Raw genomic sequence first — 13979 nt, 5'->3', positions numbered from 1 at the left:
CTGGATGATTGCTGTGTAAAACTGAATCTTGAAGAATTGGCAGAGGTGATGAGATTGAGCTGCTTACAATAAAAAAAACTCCACTGCTCTGCTTACTTGGTGATTGTGGCTGTGTTCCTCTCCCCCTTCTGGTTTGTGAGTTTGATGATTCCAAGGAACTGGAGTGAGTTCACAATGAAGAAAATGTAGAGCCACTGATGCTGAGTTCTGAGATAATTGAGGGCAAAATGAGGCCATCTCTGGAGTCTTTTGTGTGTTTAGCAGCAGGTGGTCATGACTGCACCAGGACTCCAACTGTCTGACATCCTTTCTGTAAGCAGACTCATTATTATCAGTTGTGAGACCAATCATAGCTGTGTTATCTGTGGACTTCAGGCTCCTGGCAATCGACCAAAGACTGTCTATGCAGTCAACTCCCTGGAAATGTTTATGTAAGAGCATCATTAACACTCTTCCATTATTAGGACATGTCTATGAAGTAAGAAAAATTATTTTTTCTGATATACTGTATGTGCTTAATCAAGTAGGTAAGTCATGTTTTAACTGCACAAAAAGAGAAATGTTCATTGGATTTTTAATAATGAAATATTAGAATAGGTTAAAAAATGGGTATTAATGAATTTTTTAAAGCAAAACACACAATTTAAATAAGTTGTGACCAGTATTTTATATGAAAGTCAAATTTACATATTTATTGGCAGTGAAAGAGGTCTACTTTCTTTTAAAACCTGGAAAACCTTTTATGAATACTTATTCCACTACTTAAATTTGTTTATAAGGTTCAGATTTACACAAATACTCATTTTAGAAGCCTAATAAAATGACATTACATTTTAAAATAAATCTACAAATATTTAAGGATGAGAAATTGGGACAGGGGTGAGATGATTTTTGTCGTTGTTGTTGTTTTAGTTTTTATAGTGATATATTTGAAATTACATCCAGGTCTTATAATCAGTTCCTCTTCTTTGAATAAACACAAAGAGCAGAGACAATGCTGCCCCCTGCTGGACAAATCAGTCCACTCCAGCTTTAATGGAGGCTGATAATTAAACAAACACAAATATGCTCAAACTTTAGACCTACAACTGATAGATAGTGACAGACTGCCATACTACCATAATAATCATGTCTTGGTTCTGTAAGTGAAAGACTACAGGTAAATAACTTGAACTTGTTATAGACCTTGTTTAATCCAGGAACCTTTTATGATGAAAGTCGACAGTTTCCTTAAATTACTGCACCGTTTTCATATGTGCCTAACCACATCTGAATGTATCATTTATAGTTATACATATGACTCATTAAGGTATTTCACACCACTACTTGACAAATGGAAACTTGCTGCGTATTCATGTCTATGGTTGCGAGGTCCGTGTTTCATCCGGAACTATTTAACGAGGCGTTGTTTCCGACGAACTCGTCCCCGCGTTGCACAAAACAATGCCCACGACCCACAGAGCTCTAAAATGACTCGGATCTCGGTTGGCTTGAATTTGATCGATTGTTTGTGGTCTGTTCTGGCTTTGTGTTTCCTTGTAGCATTTTGTGCTCACAAAACCTCGGCCTACCTGCCGAAATTGCGCGAGACGTCAGGGTTGTTTACGTTTTTTCAAGATCTTATTCGATACGGAAAAACAAAACAAAACCTGAACAGGTGTGAATGGCTGCGAGTGTTTGACGTCCCAAAAAGGTAGTAGTGATTGATAATTAAACAAAATTCATTGCAAATATTTCTAAGGTTTTAATTAAAATTTATATTATTAAAAAATTTAAATTGAATTAATTTTTTTTCCTCCACACAGGTGGTTTTGGCACTTTTATTTTGTCTCTGTTTGCTGGAATGTTTTTCTCCTGGTTTTGTTGTTGAACTCCACCTATCAGCAGCAGCCCTACCCTTCATGGCTGACTTGGATTTTAGAAATTTTGACAGGTGTACCAAGCAATGCCAGCAAAGGTCAGCTGACAACCCTCTGCTGTGTGAAAACATGAGTTTTTCTGAGTAATTCATGCTGATGTGAATGTTGTTTGTAGGCCCACAGCTGTCCACTGTCCTGGTGCAGCTGCTGTTCTGTGTCCACTCCCTCAGGAGGCTGCTGGAGTGTTTGTTTGTCAGTGTTTTCTCTGATGGGGTCCTCCATTTGGTGCAGTATGTGTTTGGCCTTGGGTATTACATCGTGCTGGGACTGACGGTGCTCTGCTCAGATCACACAGCAAAAGGTTAGACAGACACCAACCATATTTGTATTCAGTATTTTTAGGTTGCGCTATATAGCTTAAATGTTTGTGCTGTTTTTTTGGGGGGCGGGGATTGGGTTTGCTTCTTTAGGTACTGGCACTCTCCTCTCTCAGTTGGACTGGATTCACGTCGCTGGAATTCTACTTTTTGTTGGGGCCTCACTGCTGCAGCATCACTCCATGGTCCTGCTGGCCAGGCTTCGAACTGGAAAATCAGGTAGATCCGAATGACTGTTTTTTGCTGCTTTGTTTGCTTCTAACACCGATCCTATATCACTGACTTCCATCTATCTTCAGTTTGCAGAGACTTAAGTATCACAGAGATAGAAATGTGTAATTGGCATCACAACTCTAATCAGGAAAAGTATAAAAATGAAACTTAAAAAAAAGTTTCCACAAATTAAATAGGAGACAAATTATTTTGAGTTTTGATTTATTTGCAAACGGTATGAACCCAAATTTTTTTATGCTGTGTTTTATCTACATTAGTACCTTTAGTACATTCTTACATGAACAAATGCCACCTAAAACTTTACTATGTAAAGAAAAGAAGAAGAAAAAAAGCACCTTTATGCTGAGTTTATATGGAGGTAATGTTAACTTCCTTTTGGATCTGAGGCATCTGGAATGGAGCAACACAGAGGAAAAATATATTTTTTTAGAAATCAGTATTCCAGATCCTTCTTGGGAAAAAAGACTATATATATATATATATATAGTTCATGCTGTATATATTGTGCTCTGGAGTAAAGATAACGACCATCCAGACTGTTATCAGCAACAAATCAAAATTAAGACTAAATAAATCATTTTTTTTAGAAGGAATCATCTACACTTCTGCGATGTCAGAATGAATCAAAAAGCGCACTAACATTTCAAAGAAAATATGCTGCCAACTGTATAACTTGAAAACTTCTCAGCAAATTAAAAAAAGCAGGACAAGGGGAAAGACAACATGGATTAAACAAGAACTGCACTGGCCTACATTCTCTTTAGAAAAAGTGTGAAGAATTAAAAAAATAAAAATGTGACTTAGTATCCTAAATCCATTAAAGAAACATGAGAATGAATGGTAACATAAAAAACTAATAAGAACTTTCTTAAATCAACTTTTTTGAATCTTATATAAACATAAAATGCAACAAATCCGTGTTTACTAACAAACAAAATGAAAGTCATGAGACAATCGTAAAACATATTGGGTCAATATTGTGTCAAATGACGCAAACGTATATAAAAAACTGCTTTCTGCCCATTTCATTTGTGTAGCATAATGTAATACTTCATTAGCTGCATGTCCAGTAAAAAAAGAAAGCAATGTTACCATTACTTTGATGCTTTTTCATTAGTGATTAGTAATTAACTAAAACTGTTTTAATTTGCGCACAAACTTCTGATGTCTGTATAAACACAATATTACGTCATGAACAACCCGAGCATTGTCTATAAATCCAGGTCTTTATTTTCTCTGCAGGACCTGCTCTCAAAGGCCTTTTACTTTAGGCAATTGTTAGTCTGAGATTTGTTCTCTTAACAGGAAATATTCTGCAATGGCTCCAATGTCTGCTGCACAGGAGGAAATTATGTAAAATGTCAATTTTGGAAACTTTGCATGTCTGCATTGTTCATGTGTTGATATTTGTGTATCATGCTCTAGAACTTTACTTTCAGTTGTTTTTTTTGTTTTGTTTTTTTGTCTTTTAGGTAGAGTGGAGACGCTCGCTCACAGGATGCCAAAGGGGAGCTGCTTCAAGTTGGTTTCGTGCCCACATTACTTTGCCGAGCTGCTCATCTACATCTCATTTAGCTTGGTTTTTGGTGGCCTCTCTTTGACCTGGTGGCTTGTGGTCCTTTATGTGCTCTTCAACCAGGCACTGGCAGGGCAGCTCAGCCATGAACTTTACATTAGCAAGTACAACTCATACCCAAAGCATAGAAGGGCATTTATACCTTTTCTGCTCTGATTTTTTTTACTGTATCTTGTCGTAATTATTAGGAACTTTGAAAGTCTTGGAAAAATGTTTTTTACAGCATTAAATAACAAGATAAATTTGGACTGTCATGGTTAGCCTGTCTCTTCAATGTCCCATGGAGGACTGGGCCAACGCCTGCAGAGTGGCAGACCGGAGTGGTGGTTCCCATTTTTTAAAGGTGGGACTATAGGGTGTGTTCCAACTATTGAGGAATCACTCTTCTCAGTCTAGGGTGGCTGGGCTCATCCCTAGAGATAAGGTGAGGATCTCTGTCATCGGGGGTAGCTCTGAGTAGAGCTTCTCCTCCTTTGCATCGAAAGGAGTCAGCTGAGGGTTCTGGCTTAGGGAGGCTTTGTGATCCCCCAGGAGGAGCTGGTGAGTGTTGCTGAGGAGAGGGATGTCTGGGTTTCTCTCCTGGGCCTGTTACCTTTGTGATCCAACCACAGATACGCAATAAAGGATAGATGGATATTTGGAGACATTATAAGGGATTTCACATTTCATTAAATAAAAACCTTTAAGTACTTTTAAGATATGACATTGTGTTTTTTTTCTTGTCTTTTTACTACTAGAACATTGTTATGTGTTATAGTGTATTTAATGGTATGACTGAACTAAATAGAGTCCCAGTTTAATCTGTATCAGCATACTGTGTTATTATCACCTGCTGCCAACAGGCGAAGACAAACAATAACGTTTTCATCTCTGTGTATGTGCTTGTCTGTTATCAAAGTATGTCATGAACCACTGAATTAATTTTAATAAAACTTGCAGACCGTTAACTTTTGGAGTCAGCCAAATTTAAGATGGTTGCCTTAGCTAACCAACATTAGCCGATACAAAAATGACTATAACTCAGGTAATATTAAAGATATTGTATTAAAATGTGATGTGGTAGTAGCTAAGAGTCATCCCCAACAGATACTGTGAGTGTGACATCTTGAGATTGGCCAAAATGGCTACAACTATTTCATCATAAAATGATGTTAGTTTAAAACTTTGGCATGAAAGATTCAAGTGGAAAAACTATTTTAGTTGCTTATTCTTTTAAACACAATTCCATATATATATATGCTGTATGTGTGTGTGTAACTTGTATTACTCTGTAGTGTCTGTGTTAAAATAGCACGGCCATTAATATATGGCTTTTGACATCTTTTAATGGAGTCGTATGAAATTTTTAATCTTGTCTACCTCCAATCTGATTATGTGTTTTACCAAGCTAGTTCTGCAGTCCAAACAGTCTGAACTGAACAGAGTTACATTCATGGCTAACAGATTCTGGGGACGTTATGTCAGCTCATCTGCACTTTGTCTTTACACGCCCTGAAATTAAAACCTGCTGCAGTAAGCTGATAGTTTTCGGTCACCGTTCCGTTGAAACTAATATATGTAACATGAGTTTTCTGAATGTGAGTACAACACTCTGCAACTGGATATTGGATGTTCTCACAGACTGGCCAATGTCCCAAATACACAGAAACACGCAGAGGAATCTGTTCTTATGTAAAACAACAATTTGTTTTTTGTTTTTACTGCTTTTAGAAAGAAGGGGATGAAGATGCACATCCTAATCCACATTTGTGTGGGTGATCTGGAACAGGTAAAACATTTTAGTTTCACAATATGTGGACAAAACATGAAGGATAGTAGGCAACACCTTCCCTCATAACTTTCATATATTTTTCATTGTATTATTGCCATTTGGCAAGTTTTAAAGATCCTCACTCAGGATCAGTTCCCTTAGATTCAAAAAAGCACTGAAGTACCAATATAATTTTGTGTTTTTTTGACTTGACAAACAGTTAATTTAATGCATCAATCAACCATTGCATTATCAGCGGAGTCTGCTTTGACAAGTCAGTGGTTTTTAGGTGGCATAATACTCATTATTAGGCCAGTATTAACAAAGTTGCAGCTGATTAGTGCATTTCCTAATTTTTGTCAGCATTATAAAAGGTACCCTTGAATGTTGTTGTACATCTCACCTGCTGAAGCTTGTACCTCCTTCAGAGTGCTCCCAGGAGTCTTGGTGGTCTCTCTCACTGTTCTCCTTCTTCATGGTCATTCAGTTTGTGAGGACGGCCTGCTTTTGGTAGATTTACAACATATTCCTTCCATCTCTTGATGATGGATTTAACAAAACTCCTGGGGATATTTAGGGTCTTGAAAGTCCTTTTGTGTCCATCCCCTGACTTTTCAATATTTTTTCTGAGCTAAATTAGGACAATCACTTTAAAGGAAGTGAATATTTATGCAGTCATTTAATTTAGATTACATGTTTTTTATTTAAATTGTATTCCGTAGAAATCTGATTTAACTTTGACATTGAAAAAGTTTTTTTTTTAATTCCTTTGTCAAAAAGGCCAATTTATTATTGTATATTGACCATGATGGATTTATGACTACAATAAAAGCATACCACATCCAGCAGTTTATTTATTCATTTACTGTATTTATTTATTTACTGTATTTATTTATTTTGGCACTGTAAACCCCTGAATAATAATAATGAGATTAAACTTTAAGATAATCATCTGTAAAGATACAAAATTACTTAATAAAGAAGAAAATCCATATTCTTTTAAAATAATTTTTATTACTTCCAGATACAATTGCCTACTATGATATTTAAATATGTTTTTATGTTTCTACCTCATGTTAGAATGCGTTTGAATGAAGCTGAGAGTGGCAATAAAACTGTCCAATCACAGAGCTTTTTACTTAGACGTCATTCTGTTAACTGTCCAATGAATTGTTTGGTTTGTCACTCAGTGCGGCAGCGACATTAACTTCCTCTAGAGTTGGCCCAGACGGCTTGTTTCGTGACGTGTATCAAGTCCGTGAAACTGTATGTATTCGGTGTGAAGTTAGTCAGTTTTATTTTCGAGGACATGAAGTGAGTGACGGGAAAGAAAGTCATCTCGTTGGGTCGGTTTCTTTCGTAAAAATGCCTCTCTTGTTGGGAAGAAAAGGTGGACGGGTTAACCGAAGTGTAATGTTTCCGCTCGCCGTCGTGTTGTTGCTGTCCGTCGGATTAGCTGCTGCCGCTCAGGAAGAGCACAAACCGGTGCAAGAGCAACCCCTACAAGAGGTAAAAAGGCTTTACTTCATCGTCCCCATTTAAATATGTTTTTGTGTTTGGTTAAAAACAGTCTCTGGCAGCCGCCAGCGCCTGCTAGCTAACCATGCTAACCGACAAGCAACACTGTTCCGGTGTATGTAGCCCCGTTTTTGTTTTTTTGCACTTCTTATTTCCCAAATAACAGTGTGAAAATGTATAGAGACGCAAACCTACGTGTGTTAGCTTCAGACACAGACTCACCTGACACCACAGGATTTTATTCTCAACCCTGTCACCATTCAGTGAGTTCAGACATTCCGCTCATACGGTCACTGAAAGACGAGTAACTTGTCTGCTGCTCTGCTTTCTTCACAGAAAGTTTCAAGTACCCACCCGGCAGGCCCAGTCATTTCTGAAGATGGCTCCAGCAAAACGAACCTGGGCTTCATTCACGCCTTTGTGGCCTCTCTCTCAGTCATCATCGTCTCCGAGTTGGGAGACAAGACGTTTTTTATTGCAGCCATCATGGCCATGCGTTACAACCGCCTCACCGTGCTGGCCGGGGCTATGCTGGCCTTGGGGATCATGACTTGTCTCTCAGGTTTGTGTTTCCCCTTCTACGCCCAGCTGCAATGTGGAATCATCACCTAAGTGTTATTGATGAGCCTTTGTCCACTTTCATCCTACAGTCCTGTTCGGCTACGCTACCACAATCATCCCTCGAATTTACACCTACTACGTGTCCACCGCCCTGTTCGCCATATTTGGTGTGCGCATGTTGAGAGAGGGGCTGAAGATGAGCCCAGATGAAGGCCAGGAAGAGCTTGAGGAGGTGCAAGCAGAGATCAAGAAGAAGGATGAAGAAGTAAGTTGATGCATGAGCTCAAAACCTCAAAAGATGTGGTTAGTTCTTGTACACTGACATTTAAAACAACGTGATGGTTACATCTCAGTACATGTGGGGATATATGTAAAAGGTTTTTATCAACCTGGTTTGGAAGATCAGCTTTTTAGACTTTATTGAAAGGCCAATTTAAAAAAAAAAAAAACTAACAAATTTTGTCTCACAATAGTCTGTCATTGTGGGAGTCTCTAGCCCACCTAAGGAGCGCTACAGCTGTATTTTGTTACCTGTACCTGTGCTCTTCCTCTGACAGAAAACATCTGAGGCCTGAATGTTCAGGTCTCTACAACACACTGATGATAAATAATAAAAAAAGAACTAGTCCAGATCTGCCCATCAAAGCAAGCTGAGGCAGGTACAATGTGGGTGAAAATGGGCAACAAAATAATGTGCACAGAACTAGAATACTGTTTTGCAAGCCGTGCGCATGACTGTAAGTTCTCATCCGCACAAAACATGTCCGTGCTGGTTGCAAACACTCAAAATATAGTGAGACCGCAACTAAAGATTTGCCAGGTTTTTTTGTGTTTTTTTTTTTTGAGGTGCCAACCAGTCTCCAGCAGTTGCAGCCCAGTGAGATACTGAGGCAGAAAACATGAAGAAAGGTTGCAGAGCAAAGCAATAATTATAAATATCAAACCATGTAGTTTCAGGACACAGCTCTGCAGCGACAGTAAACATGTCAATAAATCCATTCAGATGAAGCCCCTCCCTTTCCACGAAGGTTGTGGGTTGGGTGAGGGGCTTAAAAGGGGCTTTTCCATTGGCCGTCATCACTCCAACTACTGACTTTTAAGCTTTTATTTAAGGAGTGGACAGGGCAATCTCTCTGGATGCCAGCTGTTTGTGGCCACAAAGTCACTGATTACTTTGGTTTTAAAACAAGAAGTTACTCAAAAACTTTTGACAAGAAATAAACCAGATGTGAGCAGCCAGCTCTGGGATGAAATTAAAAGCTACAGACAAATTTACCTCACTGAGAACAAAACGTGGGTGACTTATAACTTGTCCATATTGTCCCAACAAGCACTACTTTTTTAAAAAGCTGCAACTTGCAGGAAAAGTCTTTAAACAACTTATGTTCCTGTTGAACTGCTGTACACCGCGGAGCAAGAGCACGAAGGGAGGAGGAAAGTGTCACCACGATTGTTGTTAGTTCAGTTAGAACCGGCCATGGCTTCGTTGTTTAGAACAAAACCTTAACATAAGAATAACAATAAACAAGCACTGATGGAGAAAATGGGGTTTAAACCCTCCATCTGTGGTGTGTCATGACGCACGGACAGAAATCAGGGAGGAGGGTGCTGCAGACAGCTTTTACTGATAACTGTAATATAATTAAAACCAGTAGATTTATTGAATCCGTCAGAGTCTGTTTAACAGCTAATAGTTGATTGTGAAGCAGCGGCCATGATGCATCAGTGATAATTAACTGTCTTGTGAGGACAAACTGCACCACAGTGAAGCTTCAGTTTATGTAGTTCTTACAAAAATGATGATCTGTTTTATTATATTTGGTTGAGGTTTTAAATTAGGCAAATCATGCCTCTAAACCACAGGGTAAAGCTGAATTTTTTTAATTTTCTTTTTTTTTTTTTTTTGCTCTTAAACTTGCTGCCCTCTGTGCCCTTTTTTTTCTTAAAACAAATATTTCTCCTAATCGTTTTCAACTGAATCTTGTCATTGCCCATTTTTTTTTAATTATATGATTACATTTTCACAGAAATTGTTGCTTATTTAAACAAAGCGCACCGATTTTGGTAGAGCCACAAAACAACAAACTAAAATAAGTAGACTTCAAATATCTGTTCAGAGAATCTGACCTATAATCACGGGGTGGCACTTTATAGTCGAACTGTATCTGTTGATCAGTGGAGAAGCATCAAAACTGAGTCTTCTCTATCCGACCAAACCTCACAACACACTTTGATAAAACTGGGAGCAGCTGCAAATGCAAGTACGAAAAGCAAAACCTAAACTTTGATTCTTTGTGTCGTTGATCCCCCCTTCAGGCCAGAACTCTGATTGTCTGTAATCCTGTTACAGAGCACAAGTAATACATGGGTTGGAGCCCAAAATCCTCCATACTCCTCAAAATGAGAAAGAAAGCAGAAACGGGGCAGTTTGTCTACAGAGGAATACGCCACGACACACACATCCTGGTGAGGCTTCTCAGCCATCCAGGACATGGTGACGCCAAAAAAGAGGAAGACAACAGAACAACTCTTTTTGTTTATAAACACATTTTACTTCTCATCTGAGGAGTTTTTAATTTTCAGTTCAGTTTGTTAGGTTTACATCACTACACACTCCTAGTAGGCTATGCAGTATTTAAAAAAAAAGAACTCCAGAATTGAAGTGACAAGGAGGAAACGCAGAAGAGACGAGTTTGCTTTAAACACTAACTTGTGTTGTTTGTCTGTGCAGCTGCAGCGGTCCAAGCTGGCTAATGGCACTCCAGATGTGGAGGCTGGAACAGGAGCGACTCTGCCACAGTCGAAGTGGCACAGCTTCATCTCCCCCATCTTTATCCAGGCCCTCACCCTCACCTTCCTGGCAGAATGGGGGGATCGCTCGCAGCTGACCACCATTATTCTCGCTGCCCGGGAGGTTTGTTACAGTGTAGTTTATACACAAACAAACAAATACGCGGCGCATAACTTTTGTTTTGTGGTGCTTCATTCTGTTTTGTATTATTATTTTCTCCAAGGATCCATTTGGAGTTGCAGTGGGTGGCACATTGGGACACTGTCTGTGTACAGGACTGGCTGTTATAGGAGGAAGAATGATCGCCCAGAAAATTTCCGTGAGAACAGGTGAGATCTTCATTTTAATCTGGCTATGTGTTTGGGAATCTGGTCACCGGAGAGGGGAAAAAAATAAAGAAATAAGCACCGATCTTTAAAAAGAAATGATGAAGTGTGGTCATCACACCTGAAACACAACTGTGAACTCGTGCTAAGGACATTAACTCCAAAGCTTAGTCCATTTATCGACTCATGTTTCCTTTTTTAAACTTTATTTAAAACAAGAAGTTTGCTGGTGAGTGACGTGCAGACTCTTCATTCTCGCAACAAAATAAAGAGCAATTTATAGCTGCAAAGCACAGTAAAGTGAAGAGGTTAGTCACTTTTTTCCATGTAATACAAATACAACAGATGAACGAGAATCCCAGAAAGGTTTTGTAAATTATAGAACATGCCTGATAATCGGTTCAGAAAGCCCAGTTTTGGAACCTACTAATCAGAAAAATTAAAAGACCTCTTTAAAAGCTGGTTTTAAAAAATATCCTACAAAAACCTTGAAAGGAAATGTGATGTTGACTAGACAAAGCTGCAGGTTCCACATCAGCTCATCTTCCTGTTCCAGATCTACACACACACACACACACACACACACACACAGGATTAGGAGTTGGGAAGCTTTAGGTAATCTCAGATACACGAGTGTAACTCTCTCCCCAAAACGTACGGTCGGTGACCCGAGTTCCTCAAAAACCTCTGCTTCCACTGGGCTGATGTGGTGCAACTACTATGTCCCCATGACTCAGTGACAGTAATGTCTTTATTGACATCAGCTTCATCTCAGGTTGATGGAAGAATATGCAGTTTTGTATTCTGGTTGTTTTCAAATATTAGGGTGTTTGACCATAAATGTCTGGGTCAACATGCTTCAAACGAGCATCCTAATATGTTTAGTGGTTCAGCTGATGTGATATTAAACTACAGAGGGTTTGTTCATCTGGAAAAAAAATGATTTGTCTGTTTTTTTGTTTCTACAGTTACAATTATTGGAGGGATCGTTTTTCTGGCATTTGCCTTATCTGCCCTGTTCATCAAACCAGAAACTGGATTTTAAATGAGGGGGAGGCGGGCAGGAAAGACTCTTCCACTTTGTAAGATAAGGGTACGTTTTGTTTCGGTTGCTGTAAAGAGACTGTAGTTTTGACTCTTATTTATCCAGCAGACAAGTGTGACAGGCTCTACAGATATGAAGTCTTACCTGCTGGACGAGGAAGTCTGTCCTCCACTTTGTCTGTAAATCAGCGGTTTAGATTAGAATTAGATTTCCCAAGAACCCAAGCGTGTTCACATGGAAGCGGTGCAGCTGGATGTGAGGATAATGGATTTCACTTAAAAAGGAGAGAACGGAGTTACAGAAGGTTGTGGAACCGATCGGCATCGAGCGGAAGCTGGACTCTTCTCATCACAAGAAAAAAAGACTGTACTTGTATCGATCTAAACAGTCCAGTGGGTCTGAAACTGAACCTGATGGGCAGTACTTTTTCCCACACTACCACCTCTGAAAGGCACTTGAAAGTGTTTTGCCTTTACGTGGTACAGCTTTACTCAGTCCATACTCCGTAACTGTTCTTCGTCATGCGCACAGACCGAGAACTTCTTCTTGGATTGTGTCCTGGACTTCATTAAAGAAAGGTGATGGCAAGCAGCACCCCTACCTTGTAATGGAAAAGCACAAATAGTTCATTCAAATATATAGTTTTTTTTCCCCCTTTTTTTTAAATGTTGAATTAAAGTTTTCTTTTTAATCAGTCCTGGTTTAATTAATAGACCGAACAGGAGTGTGTCCAGCAGTCAGGCAGTCATTTCCACCTTCATGCATTAATAATCTTAAAAGGTTTTATTCTCATAGTTTGACATAGGAGCGTTGTTTTCAGAGAGACTACTACTGTACATGTTTTCATACTGTGTGATGTATCTGAACGGGCATTGCTTTAAGTTTCAGTTGTTCAGGTTGAAAACAGACCAATCCTCACCTCTTTGGGTTGACTCTCCCCCCATGATTAAAATCTTGTCTTATATGACCCATGTTGTCTCATAAAGTCAGCGTAAAACAGATACACCAGGTACTAAGTGACTCTCTGCTGTGTGCCGTAGCTTCCACAACAGTGGATCATTCTAACCTGTTTAACATTTTATTCAGTCTGTATTTTATTTTTCCTTTAGCTCCTTGCTTTTTTTTAACTACTGTGAAATAAAAAGTGGGGGAAGCTGCTGTAAGTGAGGAATGGATTTGTTTAGTTGAATTGAATGCAATAAGCTAAAGCTGTGTTGTCAATATTTGACAAGCTCTGCCCAGCTGTAAAATACTCCTGTTTGTCTTGGTTGGTTGAAATGTCTATAAACCTTGAAATGCCTCATCACAATGTTGTGATTTTATTTTATTCATACCTTTTTGTTTGACCTAAATGGCAAAAATCGAACACATCTTAGAAGCTTGTAGCTGTGGAGGATAAGATCTTCAGTAGATTTAACACCAGAAACATTTTATTTTTTTATATAAAGGGGAGCAAATGATGGGTTTGTTTGCTGTTTGAAAGAGTTGGAATCACATACACATAAAATCAGGGTATTTAAAAATGAATGGCATGTACAATGTAAGGTTGGGTTATAGATTAGAGCCTGAGCAAAGGAAAAAAAATCATACTAGATCTGCATTCAAATGTTAAACCTCAAGATGAACAGGAGGGGGCAGTAGAGGGTTCTGACAAGCCAAAAATATTTTTAAATCGTTGTTTTTGTTTTTTGCAGTGGAAACAAAACTGAGTTTATGATTAGGAAAATGTTAGTTTTAGTTATTAGTGTGTTACAGTGAATTAGGTTTCCTAAACTTGAACTTCTAAGTTAAAATCTTTGCTTTATTGTTTTTGTTTTATCTTAATATTTAAATATGAAAAGGGTTGTCTTGTGAAATAAAGGAATAAAAATCCATATTTCAAGAATTATTTTGTTTTAACATTTATTTTTCAAATGAACAGATGCTTCTACTGGTTTGTGGG

The 13979-nt window shown here is 38.6% G+C and overlaps 2 protein-coding genes across 2 annotated transcripts; both read left to right on the top strand.

The window, feature by feature from the left end:
• The first annotated feature begins 1409 nt into the window (after positions 1-1409).
• srd5a3 (steroid 5 alpha-reductase 3) lies at positions 1410-5043 on the top strand. The gene is made up of 5 exons (XM_017428754.3): positions 1410-1693; positions 1806-1957; positions 2035-2220; positions 2330-2455; positions 3943-5043. Exons 1-5 carry the CDS (start codon positions 1470-1472, stop codon positions 4200-4202), a joined length of 948 nt encoding a protein of 315 aa, XP_017284243.1. The 5' UTR covers positions 1410-1469; the 3' UTR covers positions 4203-5043.
• Positions 5044-6982: 1939 nt separating this feature from the next.
• tmem165 (transmembrane protein 165) lies at positions 6983-13913 on the top strand. The gene is made up of 6 exons (XM_017428732.3): positions 6983-7305; positions 7651-7876; positions 7965-8140; positions 10607-10789; positions 10890-10995; positions 11961-13913. Exons 1-6 carry the CDS (start codon positions 7162-7164, stop codon positions 12035-12037), a joined length of 912 nt encoding a protein of 303 aa, XP_017284221.1. The 5' UTR covers positions 6983-7161; the 3' UTR covers positions 12038-13913.
• Positions 13914-13979: the final 66 nt, after the last annotated feature.

Source organism: Kryptolebias marmoratus, linkage group LG24 (assembly GCF_001649575.2).
Source record: "Kryptolebias marmoratus isolate JLee-2015 linkage group LG24, ASM164957v2, whole genome shotgun sequence".
NCBI classification, from domain to species: domain Eukaryota; kingdom Metazoa; phylum Chordata; class Actinopteri; order Cyprinodontiformes; family Rivulidae; genus Kryptolebias; species Kryptolebias marmoratus.
Note: the sequence above shows the minus strand (reverse complement) of the source record. Positions and strands in the feature narration are given on the sequence as shown.